The 10,699-nt window shown below is 35.6% G+C and overlaps 3 protein-coding genes across 3 annotated transcripts in view; 1 reads left to right on the forward strand and 2 right to left on the reverse strand.

Annotated features, from left to right (window-relative positions):
* Positions 1-1,399: 1,399 nt before the first annotated feature.
* Positions 1,400-4,367, reverse strand: LOC117124503 (cytochrome P450 2U1-like). Its single transcript, XM_033270729.1, has 5 exons — positions 4,246-4,367; positions 3,664-4,050; positions 2,248-3,021; positions 1,871-2,068; positions 1,400-1,717 (listed from the first exon to the last, which is right to left on the reverse strand). Exons 2-5 carry the CDS (start codon positions 4,016-4,018, stop codon positions 1,533-1,535), a joined length of 1,512 nt encoding a protein of 503 aa, XP_033126620.1. The 5' UTR covers positions 4,019-4,050; positions 4,246-4,367; the 3' UTR covers positions 1,400-1,532.
* A 2,324-nt stretch (positions 4,368-6,691) lies between these two features.
* On the reverse strand, positions 6,692-9,312 carry LOC117124504 (cytochrome P450 2U1-like). Its single transcript, XM_033270730.1, has 3 exons — positions 8,840-9,312; positions 7,367-8,140; positions 6,692-6,963 (listed from the first exon to the last, which is right to left on the reverse strand). Exons 1-3 carry the CDS (start codon positions 9,192-9,194, stop codon positions 6,755-6,757), a joined length of 1,338 nt encoding a protein of 445 aa, XP_033126621.1. The 5' UTR covers positions 9,195-9,312; the 3' UTR covers positions 6,692-6,754.
* A 1,149-nt stretch (positions 9,313-10,461) lies between these two features.
* Positions 10,462-10,699, forward strand: part of LOC117124610 (lactoperoxidase-like) — a 16,216-nt gene continuing 15,978 nt past the window's right edge. Inside the window, exon 1 of the mRNA XM_033270906.1 lies at positions 10,462-10,577. Coding sequence (XP_033126797.1) covers positions 10,522-10,577 — 56 coding nt within the window. The 5' untranslated portion in view covers positions 10,462-10,521. The remainder of the gene's footprint in view (positions 10,578-10,699) is intronic.

Below are 10,699 nucleotides of genomic sequence, written 5' to 3' on the forward strand. Positions count from 1 at the left end.
GAACAAAATAACAACATAAGTAAAGGCACATACATATGTTGGACGAATGACCGTATAAATTGGACAAGTAAATACCTAAAAAGCCATAGCTTTTGAAGTTTCCAAGATTCGGCCCACTAGTTAGGTTGAAAAATAAATACACTGTATAATGACTGATAAAATTCTTATCTATCTTTGATGAATAGCCAATAATCGTTCGCCCACTCCAACTTACATCTTATCACTCGAGGGCTCCCGCAGCACATACACCCCTTAGAAGCCTAGTTCATGTAAAATAAAATAGATCAGTGTAAAACGGACGACATGTTTCGGTTTACTCCAAATCCTTTAAATTGGACTTATAAATATATAAAGTTTTTGGAGAGCCTCCCATTTTTACCCAGCTACTTAACCCCACTGAAGGCAGCTCTAGAAAATTCCCCTGAGGGCGTTATCGGAAATAACGATTATATATAATGGCTATGTTCATTCCGTCAGCACGGTTAGCAGGATCCAGACCACAAACATACGCGCTAAACGTTCATACAAGAAAATTCCCTATCCAGATACACCAAGAAGATGATGATCGGATCAGTGGAAATTGGAAATATGTGCGTGTAATAGAGGGATTGATGCTGCGTTCAATAGAACTTGTGAAAACTGATTTCACAACTTGTAACATGCGAGTACACAAGAAGAGTGCATTCTAACGCTAAATGGCTGCTGTCACTTTTGCAATGTGTTCGGAAATAAAATATACAAAAAACTTTTTTTTAATCTGAAATAATATTACTTAAAGAAATTGCAATAAATATGTTGGATTGCAAATAAAACATACAAAAAATATGTTGGATTGCAAATAAAACATACAAACAACAGTCTTTTTATCTGAAATAATATTACTTAATAAACAAATTGCAATAAATACCTATGCTCGTTGTGCATAGTTTGTGTTTTACATCCACCATTTTCCACACTACACTACTTGTGCAAATCGAGGAAATTCTACTCGAGTTCACAACTTGTGTTTACAAGTTCACCAACGAGATAAACGCGTTTCACAAGTTGTGGACTGGGAAACACCGACTTCACAAGTTCTAATGAACGCAGCATTAGCGATGGGCGTGACCCGGTGACGGTCACCTAACTTGGGTGTTGGATATAAACAAAGAACTAAATAGCAGAAGAATGAGCTGTTCCGCGTATCGGTAGCTAACGCTTAGCAGGATCCAGATCCTAAGTGAATGCACGGGTGAGCGCGTATTTTTGTAATCCGGATCCTGCTACCGTTAGCTGCCGTGTATGAACGTAGTCAAAGTTTAAATCACCATTAAGTGTTTAGGATTTCTCTGTACATCATTCATTTTATGCTCTTCCAAAGAGATTAGTGTTTGGAATACTTTGAGCTCCATGGTACGAATATGATTCATAATTTTTTAACTTTATTCATGTACAACAAGGACTTTCATCGGTACCTTTTTTACATAGCATCAAATAACCTACTGTCTAGTGTAGGCCTATATTAGTATAACAGTGATTGTGTCAATAAGTGATTAGCAGGTTCTCTTTGTGATTATCAGGTCGTATGGACTCGGAGTCAACGTTGCTCCAACGTGTGGATAAGTGGATGGCTTGGATTTGTCCGTAGGCAATGTAAATTGAAAATGATGCAGAAGATGCGTAAAAAACAGATACAGTTCCATTCGGGCTAGTTGCTCTCCTATACAAGAACGGCGGCCTGCGATATTAAAAAAAACAAAAACCAAATATTTAAAAGTTATTGATCTTATTGATAATGATAGCTGTCACAATGGTGGTGGCGCACTGGCTTTGACGTTAAGGAAGAACGGAAGATAATTTATTTTCCTACAGTAAGCAATACTGTACTTACCGACCGAAAACGGAATCAATTCTTCGTATTTGATCAGTTTACCATTGCCATCAATGAATCTTTCTGGTCTAAATTCTTCTGGTTTCGGCCAGGTCATTTTATCATGCATCACTGCCCAAATGTTTGGAATCACAGTAGTACTTTTTGGTATGAAGTGCTCCTTATACATCGTGTCATTCACTGTACAATGTGCCACTCCTGTGATTTTCAATTGTGTAAGGCGCTATACAAGTTCATTCCATTATAATGTACATTGTTGTTAATATTATTACTGTTGTTACACATTAAATCTAATCATTTGTGACTAATATTAATATATTTAGATCAAGTTAGTGCTGAGTTCTTTAAATCATGTAAGCAAATTGATAACAATTTACCTAGAGGAACTGCAGGTCGGATTCGTGTGACTTCCATCATTACAGCCTCACAGTACACAAGCTTCGGTTGATCTTTCAAAGTTGGAAGCTGTCTCCTGCCAGTTACTGAATCCAATTCTTGGTGTACCTTGGCCTGGATTTCGGGGTTAAGAGCTAAGTACAGCAATGTCCATTTTAAGGTTGTCGCAGTCGTTTCTGTACCAGCGATGAAAAGTTCTGCAACGATGTGTATTGCTGACTCGTCATCAAAGGCGTCAACATTTTCCCCACTACTTTCAAGCTCCGATCTAGCTTTCAGAAACTCATCGATAAAATCACGTGGCTTGTGGACCTGGATGGTTCTTGCATGTTCTTCCAATTCAAAATTAATGAATTCGTTTACGAACATTTCAACATTTCTGAAAACCTTGTTCCAACCGCTTCCAGGAATGAATCTCATAAATGGTATGAAGTTCAGAGCGCCAGACTGAGATACAATTTCCAGATTGGCATATAGTATGCTCAGAAATCTTTTAAATTGAGGATCGTCATACTCATATCTTTTCCCAAATACAATTCCGCACGTAACGTTTGAAACGCCATTTTCAATGATATGCTTCGGATCATATCTCACTTTCGTGTCTGCAACCTGCATTAGCCTAGCCTTCATATAGTCTATTTCGTTAACAATGGTACTTTCAAAACTGGATTTTCCCATTCCGAAGCTACGAAGCATTTTCATACCAAATCTTCTTTTTTCCTTTAGGTTGAGATGCAGGTATCCAGATGCAATACCTGTTTTGCAAAATAATATTTTTTTTTTTCATTTTATAATTTTTGCTTTATGATAAATGGTAAGATAAGTGGGGGCGTGTATATTCAACATTGCAGTACCCGCTGCTTACCTGGACTCGAATTGAAACCCTGGCCAGCAGGTGCAAGCTCGGTAGTCTAGAGATATGATGCCAGGCTAGTGATCTGGAGATCGTGGGCTGGAGTCCCACCCGAGAACAACTTGCGATTTCTTTCGTGAGGTAGGACAAAATTACACCTATAATGTTGAACATGCCTTCTTTTTTTTAAAGTTTTATATTGTTCTTCTTGTAGATGCACTGTCTAATGCTTTGTATTGTTTTAAAAGTGTATACCGTACCTAATATCTGAATAATTCTATTGACCTATCTAAATATTTATAAAACTCTTCGTCCAAACTTTTTCTGTTTGAATGCTTAAAAGGGCTTTAAACGCGTTCATGATATAAGCAATGCTACTTTACGCGTAGTATGATTTGCCTTTCGTTTAAATGTGAACTCGTACAAATTGCTCTAGAGTAAACCAAAATTCAATCAAGCTACGCATAGCACGCTACAATCTCAAAAAGTTCTACATCTATCAGACCTAGGATATGCAAACCAGAAATTGGATGCCTAGCCTTACCTTTGCCATGACTTATTTGATCAATGACTATAAGTTTTGGACGATCATTGAACGTGTCTCCCGATTTTGCAAACATTTGCTTCATCGATTTGTAATCGTTGACAAACACTACAAGTTTGGTTCCAAGGTACGCCGAAAATACAGAACCGTACTTTTCAGCAAGCTTCATAAATGATTTTTGTGGTTGGTTCCCAACGAAAGGCAGAATTCCAACCACGGGTAGGCCCCATGGTCCGGGAGGCAGATTACGGCGTAGGTCTTTTGTAAAGTAGACAAGAATCAGTAAAGTTGTAAATCCAGCGACGACTGTTTGGATGTTGATTCTAGAGAGCAAATCCTTGTAGACCACCTCCATTTTGAGTTTGCGGAATTAGTGGCTGATGGTTCCTGTAATTTGAATCACAAAAGTAAAGTAAGATACTAAAACTGCGCTTGCGCATAACGTGTATATATTAAGTGTTTATGTATACTAGTTCTTAACTCGTTTACGACGGAAAAAATGTAATAAACCTCTCCTTAAAATTAAATTTTGCGCCTCACACCCTCCCGACCCAGTGGAAATTTGGTGGGCAAATAAATTACTCAATTAATTGGGGAAGGCGGTTTGACGCAGCGATTTCCATTCAGGTTGTGAAACTCGTTGTCGAGAGTTCGAACCACACGATGACCATTCTCGGCCGGCCATGCTTAGTTACACCAGCTTGCACTGTTGACAGGTTGTGAAGTGGATCACGTTATGTTTCAGCCCTAGATAAGATAGTTTATACCGTACTCCAAGTATCGAAATGCACGCCATCGTGTCACGATTCAATATTTCGACATTAATTATGTCAATCCTTTCAGCCCTAGGTTCCAGTATTTCATGACTTATAAATTTAATACATATTGTGTGGCCGCCTCTCATCAACAAAAAACAGAAGTTAAATATCACTTCGCATTCCCATATTTTCTCAGCTAGCAACACCGTAACATTAGACTCTCCCTCCAAGTACACCTACCTTAATTACCCTTCCCACAAAATCCACTCCCCAGTTAGCTCTCCGAATCATCTCCTAACCATCATTCAATCAGCTATTGCCAATCAGCCCCTAAAATGTCTCACAGTTCGGAAAAACCAACAGTTAAACTGAATATGAATAACAAATGAATAAACAATTTCATCTGTTGTTAAGCTAAAATGGTAATTACTCATCAATAGAGGACCTGCATAAACCTTAATAATGCGTAAAAAATAATGTATAAATTGTATTGCACCTTCCCGCTTATGTGATAATATTGAAATCGCTGTTGACCGACATGGATATTCTGCGAGATACGCCCACGCTCTTAACGTTATCCCCAAATTTCAAACTGAATGAATGGTTCTTTAAAAAATCGCTGGAGCGAAAGTTTGGAACAAAATCCCAATCAGAATTCAAGAATGTTAATTTATTCAAAATTACTTATAATAAAACACTTTCTCTGATTATCACTACCCATTTTTTTGATATATAATTCCAGCCCCGAAACCTTAATGGTGTCCGGAGGGGGTGGTTTTACCATTGTGTAGTTAAATTTTGTAGTTAAGTTTAAAAAATTGTAATACCGCGATGGTGTCCGGTGGGGATAGTTTTTACCATTGTTTAGTTAGGTTTGTAGTTAAGTTAAAAATTGTAATCCCAGCCCCGAAAATTTGACTAAGAAATACCAGGATGTTGTTCGGCGGGGTATAGATTTTAACCATTTTTATTTTAGTCATTGTACTTGTCCTACCTTGTAATTCCGGCCTAGAAACCTTGACTCCGAAATACCGGGTTGGTGTCCGGCGGGGGATAGTTTTCCACCAAAGTTTTTACTATTTTTATTTTATATTGTTTTGTTCTGGTTGCCTTATTGTTTGTTGTTATTGTACAGCGTTTTTGCAGGACCATTGTAAAACAGCGTGTGAAGATCTCGTCTGTATATGTTAACCCTTCTAAAGATGTTTTAAATTTAAAAGAACAAATAAATAAATAAAAAATACTACCCGAGCATCCATATGTTTGTGACATCATAATTCTGCCTGAAATTATTTGTTAGAATGTTAATATATGAACAATTTAACCGTAAGCTCGCTCTTTAAAATGTGTACAAACGTGTTGTTGTAATTACTCCATTGGTTTCAGTGTCTTTCCCCTTACGATCATTTGTTGTATGATGAGCTAAATGAAAAGGCAGGTGTTTTTTTTATGAAAACTTATTACAATTCAAATATACCAGCAAAGCTTACCACCAAAATGTATTACAAACACATCCACATAATACCACTGCAGAGGTTACATATTATAGGCCTACTGTTTAAAAGTGTTCGTCCTGAGATAATTTTGTGTAGCAATATAGTAACAATAATATGTTACTAAATATTTATATCAGACAAGGATAGGGATGTTATATTTTGATATGACGTATAGGCCTAGCTGTTACGTATATTGATAAAGTGTCATTATAAGGCTTGGGAAATGGATTTGATTTTTAAGTCGTAAAAATCCCGTAACACTGACAGGAATTGAAACTACCTAGGACCCTAGGGTTGCAAGCAAGCATTTTAACCACCAAGCTATATCACCACTCCAATCACAACTAACTGCTGGACAGGAAGCATATTTTGGTTTCACTTCAGGTTTTATATATATTTTAATAAGCCTATAATTAACAAAATGATGACGCTGATTATTGCTAAATGTCTTTAAAGTTACAAAAACATTCAATCTTAGAGAAATCTTCGATATCAAAGGATTATTTCGAATCACTTGACGTGTACACTCGACTCTGGCGTACATGTTATATGTATAACTGCTGACTGTCATAAAATCATACGGTTACGTAATCCTGTATGATTATGACAGTCAGCAGTTTTACATAATGGTATGCATGAAATTGGAAATACTGTATTTTATGACAATGATAAACGATAAAGAGAAGATGACGAAGATAAAATCATATCATATAAAGAAAACTTATACCGGTAACTTGCCAGAACATTAAAACATAATTAATTGTTTTTATAAACTTCTAGAGAATTTTTAATTTTGTAACAACGTGGTTACTAATATATTTTTTTACAAACCTGAAGTTAATCCTTACCTATGCTGAAAGGAATAAACTCATTCTTCTTGATCAAATTGCCAGTGACGTCAATGAATCGTTCAGGATTGAAACGTTCTGGTTCCTGCCAAGTGTTAGGGTCATGCATTACAGCCCAAAGGTTCGAGATGATCGGTGTTCCTTTAGGAATAGTGTACCCCTCATAGGTAGTATCCTCCAAGGCAGCATGTGGAATGCCTTTATCAAGAAAGAATATTGTTTCAACATGTAACTCGGTATAAGAATGTTAAAAATATTTTCTTACTTTTTCTTTTCAAACCGTTATATTTCGTTTCATTTATTGTTTAAGTAGGATTGTGTAATTCGGTATAAGAATGTTGCAAACATTGTTTTTACTCTTGGAGCTAAATTTCCTTCTTTTTCTTTCTACACCATTATATTTCGTTTCATTAATTGTTTGAGTAGGACTGAGTAATTCGGTATAAGAATGTTACAAACATTTTTTTTTTTGCAGCAAAATTCCTTTTTCTTTTCAAACCATTATTTCATTTCCGTTTCATTTATTGTTTGAGTAACATTTGAGTAATTCGGTATTGGCATGTTATAAACATTATTGTTTTGTATCGTTTTTGTAACTAACCTAAAGGAACGGCAGGCCGGATACGCAGTGTTTCCATCACCACGGCCTCACAAAACACAAGCTTTGGTTTATCACTTAAAGATGGAGGATGACGTCTGCAAGTTACTGAATCTAGTTCTTGATGTACCTTCAACTGGATACTTGGGTTGAGAGCTAAGTACAACAACGCCCATTTTAATGTACTTGAAGTTGTCTCGGTTCCAGCGGCAAATAGATCGGCAACAATCTGTTTCCTTGATTCCCTGTCATATGCTACACTTTTCACTCCAGATTTGTCTTGTTCCAGTTTCTCTTTGAACATCTCGTCAATGAAATCACGTGGGTAGTCAATATCGAATATCTTTTTATGCTCCTTCAGTTCAGGGATTACAAACTCGTCAAAGACAACTGAAACATCCTCTGATAGTTCTGTCCATCCAGTTCGGGGAAGAAATTTCAAAAGCGGAATGAAATTCAAAGATGCAGCTTGGGATGCACCCGCTAGAAATGCATACAAATGTGTAAGAAACCTTCTAAATGCTTGATCTTCGTAATCGTAACGTTTACCAAAAACAATCCGACACGTGACATTTGAAACTGCATTTTCTAACATATGTTTTGGATCGTAGCATTCGTTTTTTTCGGCGGCTTTCATAAACTCCCTAGTTAGGTATTCAATTTCATCAACGATTGTACCTTCAAAACTTGACTTTCCCATTCCAAAGCTTCGCATAATTTTCATAGCAAATCGACGCTTTTCCTTTAGATTGTTTTTTAAGTAGCCGGATACTAGCCCTTGAAATAATGAGAATTACATCATTATTATAGGTGTCGATTATTCACATCTTTAAATATCGCCCTGTATGAAATAAATTTAAAAAGTTTAGAATAACAGAAAAGGAATCTGACAAAGAAGGAAAATACTCAGCCTCCACCGGAACTCAATCCAAACCCTTTTTGCATACATGGCAAACGTCATAACACTGAAATGAAAGCGTTGTGGTGATTTAATAAGCACCAGTAGAATAAAAAGAAGGGTCTATGTATGAACAATAGGAAAAAAACAGGAAGCGGAGTAGACTTTTGGAACACAATTATTATTCTCACATGAATATTTCGGGTTTTCTGCATCATGTGTGACAAACAAAATACTATTGTTGGCCAATACAGTGGTCTCTATAAAATGATATATTCAAATTCAATATTTATTAACATCCCTTGGGAGAGCACGCAATCACTGTCATGAATATACACAAAAAATGCATTAAAATGGTTTCAAAACATTAATAATACTATCAATCTCATTTGAAAATAATAAAACTTAACACTGTCCACAAAGGCCATCATTCGCACAATTAACATTTTTAAATATAATATATAGTAGAGTTTGATATTTCGAAAATTTATATAAAAACACATGGTGACAGGACGAATAGTATTAGAAGGCGGTACCAAATAGACCTTGTAATTATATATTCAAAATATTGTACACACCTTTGCCACTAGTGAAAGCATCTGTGATTATCATAAATGGACGATCGGCAAACATGTCCCCTGACTTTGCAAACATATCTCGCATTGATGTATAGTCGTTCACAAATATTGTCAGCCTGTTTCCCATTTTACCAGAGAACACTGCCCCATACCGATTAGCATACTTCGTTAGTACTTCATGGGGATGCTTACCCAAGGACGGTAAAATACCTACCACAGGTAAACCCCATGGACCAGGTGGCAAATTACGGCGAAGATCTTTGGTGAATAAGTAAATGATCGCCACCGTAACTATTGCAATGAGTGTAATTTGAATGTTGATTGATGAAACGACGAACGGAGAAATTGAAACCATGTTGACTGTCGGTTAACTACACCTGCTGCGAATTATTTGTAGCAGCTTTTGTGAACTTTGAGTCAGATACTACACTATCCTAGATGAACTCTGATCCACGTACGACCGAATCCAGGTATTGGTCTAAAGTACAGGAAATCTGCTGCATCTAGAAATGTGTCGAAGATAGTGACATTGACCTAGCTAAGCCTATATATGGCGAGACGAGTTGTCATTTAATCATAAATAGAGATATCTTAGTTTTAAATAGAGATAGGCCTATCTTAGTTTTTAATAGAGGTATCTCTATTAATTGAGATATCTCTATTTAAAACTAAGATATCGCTATTAAAAACTATGATATCTCTATTTACGATTGAATGACAACTCGGCTCGCCATACCTATACATTCAACATCCACCTTTCTACTCTTGATATTTCTGTACTGTAAACATAAAAGCATTCTTATTGAAAAGGCATTTTTACTGATAGAAATCTTTCTTTAAAATCCCAATTTATTTATCATTTTTTAGTTTTCTTAATTATCTTATCTGAATGGATAATATTTGAATACAATTGGATATTACCAGATAAGTAATTCTCCAATTACATATCAACCATATGTTGAATCAGGAGATCCAAATTTATTTCCAAAGTTCACAATCAATTGACTTACGACAGTTGATATGATATCTGAAACAGCCAGTGTAACTATAACAGCTGAACAAAAATTCACAGCAGATTCTTATTCTTATTATAGCGTTAAATTAAAGACTAAAGTTTCTTTGAAATTTATTTCACTGGTTTGGCTCGATTAATTGATTGATTGATTTAATGATTGCTTAAGCGAATAATTAATTGATTGATTGCATTCTAAAAAAAATTATGAACATGAACATGATATTCTAGCCAGTAGACACCACCTGTTCATTTAGCTCTTCGAGGATATCTTCATGGGATTAGATCGGGTATTGTCTCTAAGCCTTGTGGAAATCCCCGGCTCTATAGAGAGAGTAATATCTTTTATTTTAATCAAGTTTACAATAGAAACTACTGGGTAAACTGGTAGGATATTTTTACTTTTTGAAACTTCTTATAGGATCAATTAAATCATTTTAGTCTTCTGTGCTTGAATGTTGTTGTCTTTTAAATACTGACATCAAAATTTAATATGCCAGTAACCATGGTAATGGTGGATAGAAGATAAACTTCTCGTGAGATTATGTACTGAGATTAATGGATAAAGAAGTCATTTATAAGTGATAAAAACTGTGCAGAATACCTCGTATTCACTAGGAAAGCTTGCAGTAAGCTTGCGTAAAGCTTCCTGTAATACAAGAGCACCTCCATGAAAAACTACTCCACAGATACTCTTACTACCATGCAGTCTGTGTACATAGTAAGGTTGGTTATTAATTTACGACTTATATTTTATTACATGCTTTTGATATATATATATATATATATATATATATATATATATGTATGTATATATATATATATATAATATTATATATATTAATAAT

The sequence above is a fragment of the Anneissia japonica genome, unplaced genomic scaffold, assembly GCF_011630105.1.
Source record: "Anneissia japonica isolate Jap-2015-1 unplaced genomic scaffold, ASM1163010v1 scaffold287833_len2544123_cov190, whole genome shotgun sequence".
In the NCBI taxonomy this organism is placed as follows: Eukaryota; Metazoa; Echinodermata; class Crinoidea; order Comatulida; family Comatulidae; genus Anneissia; species Anneissia japonica.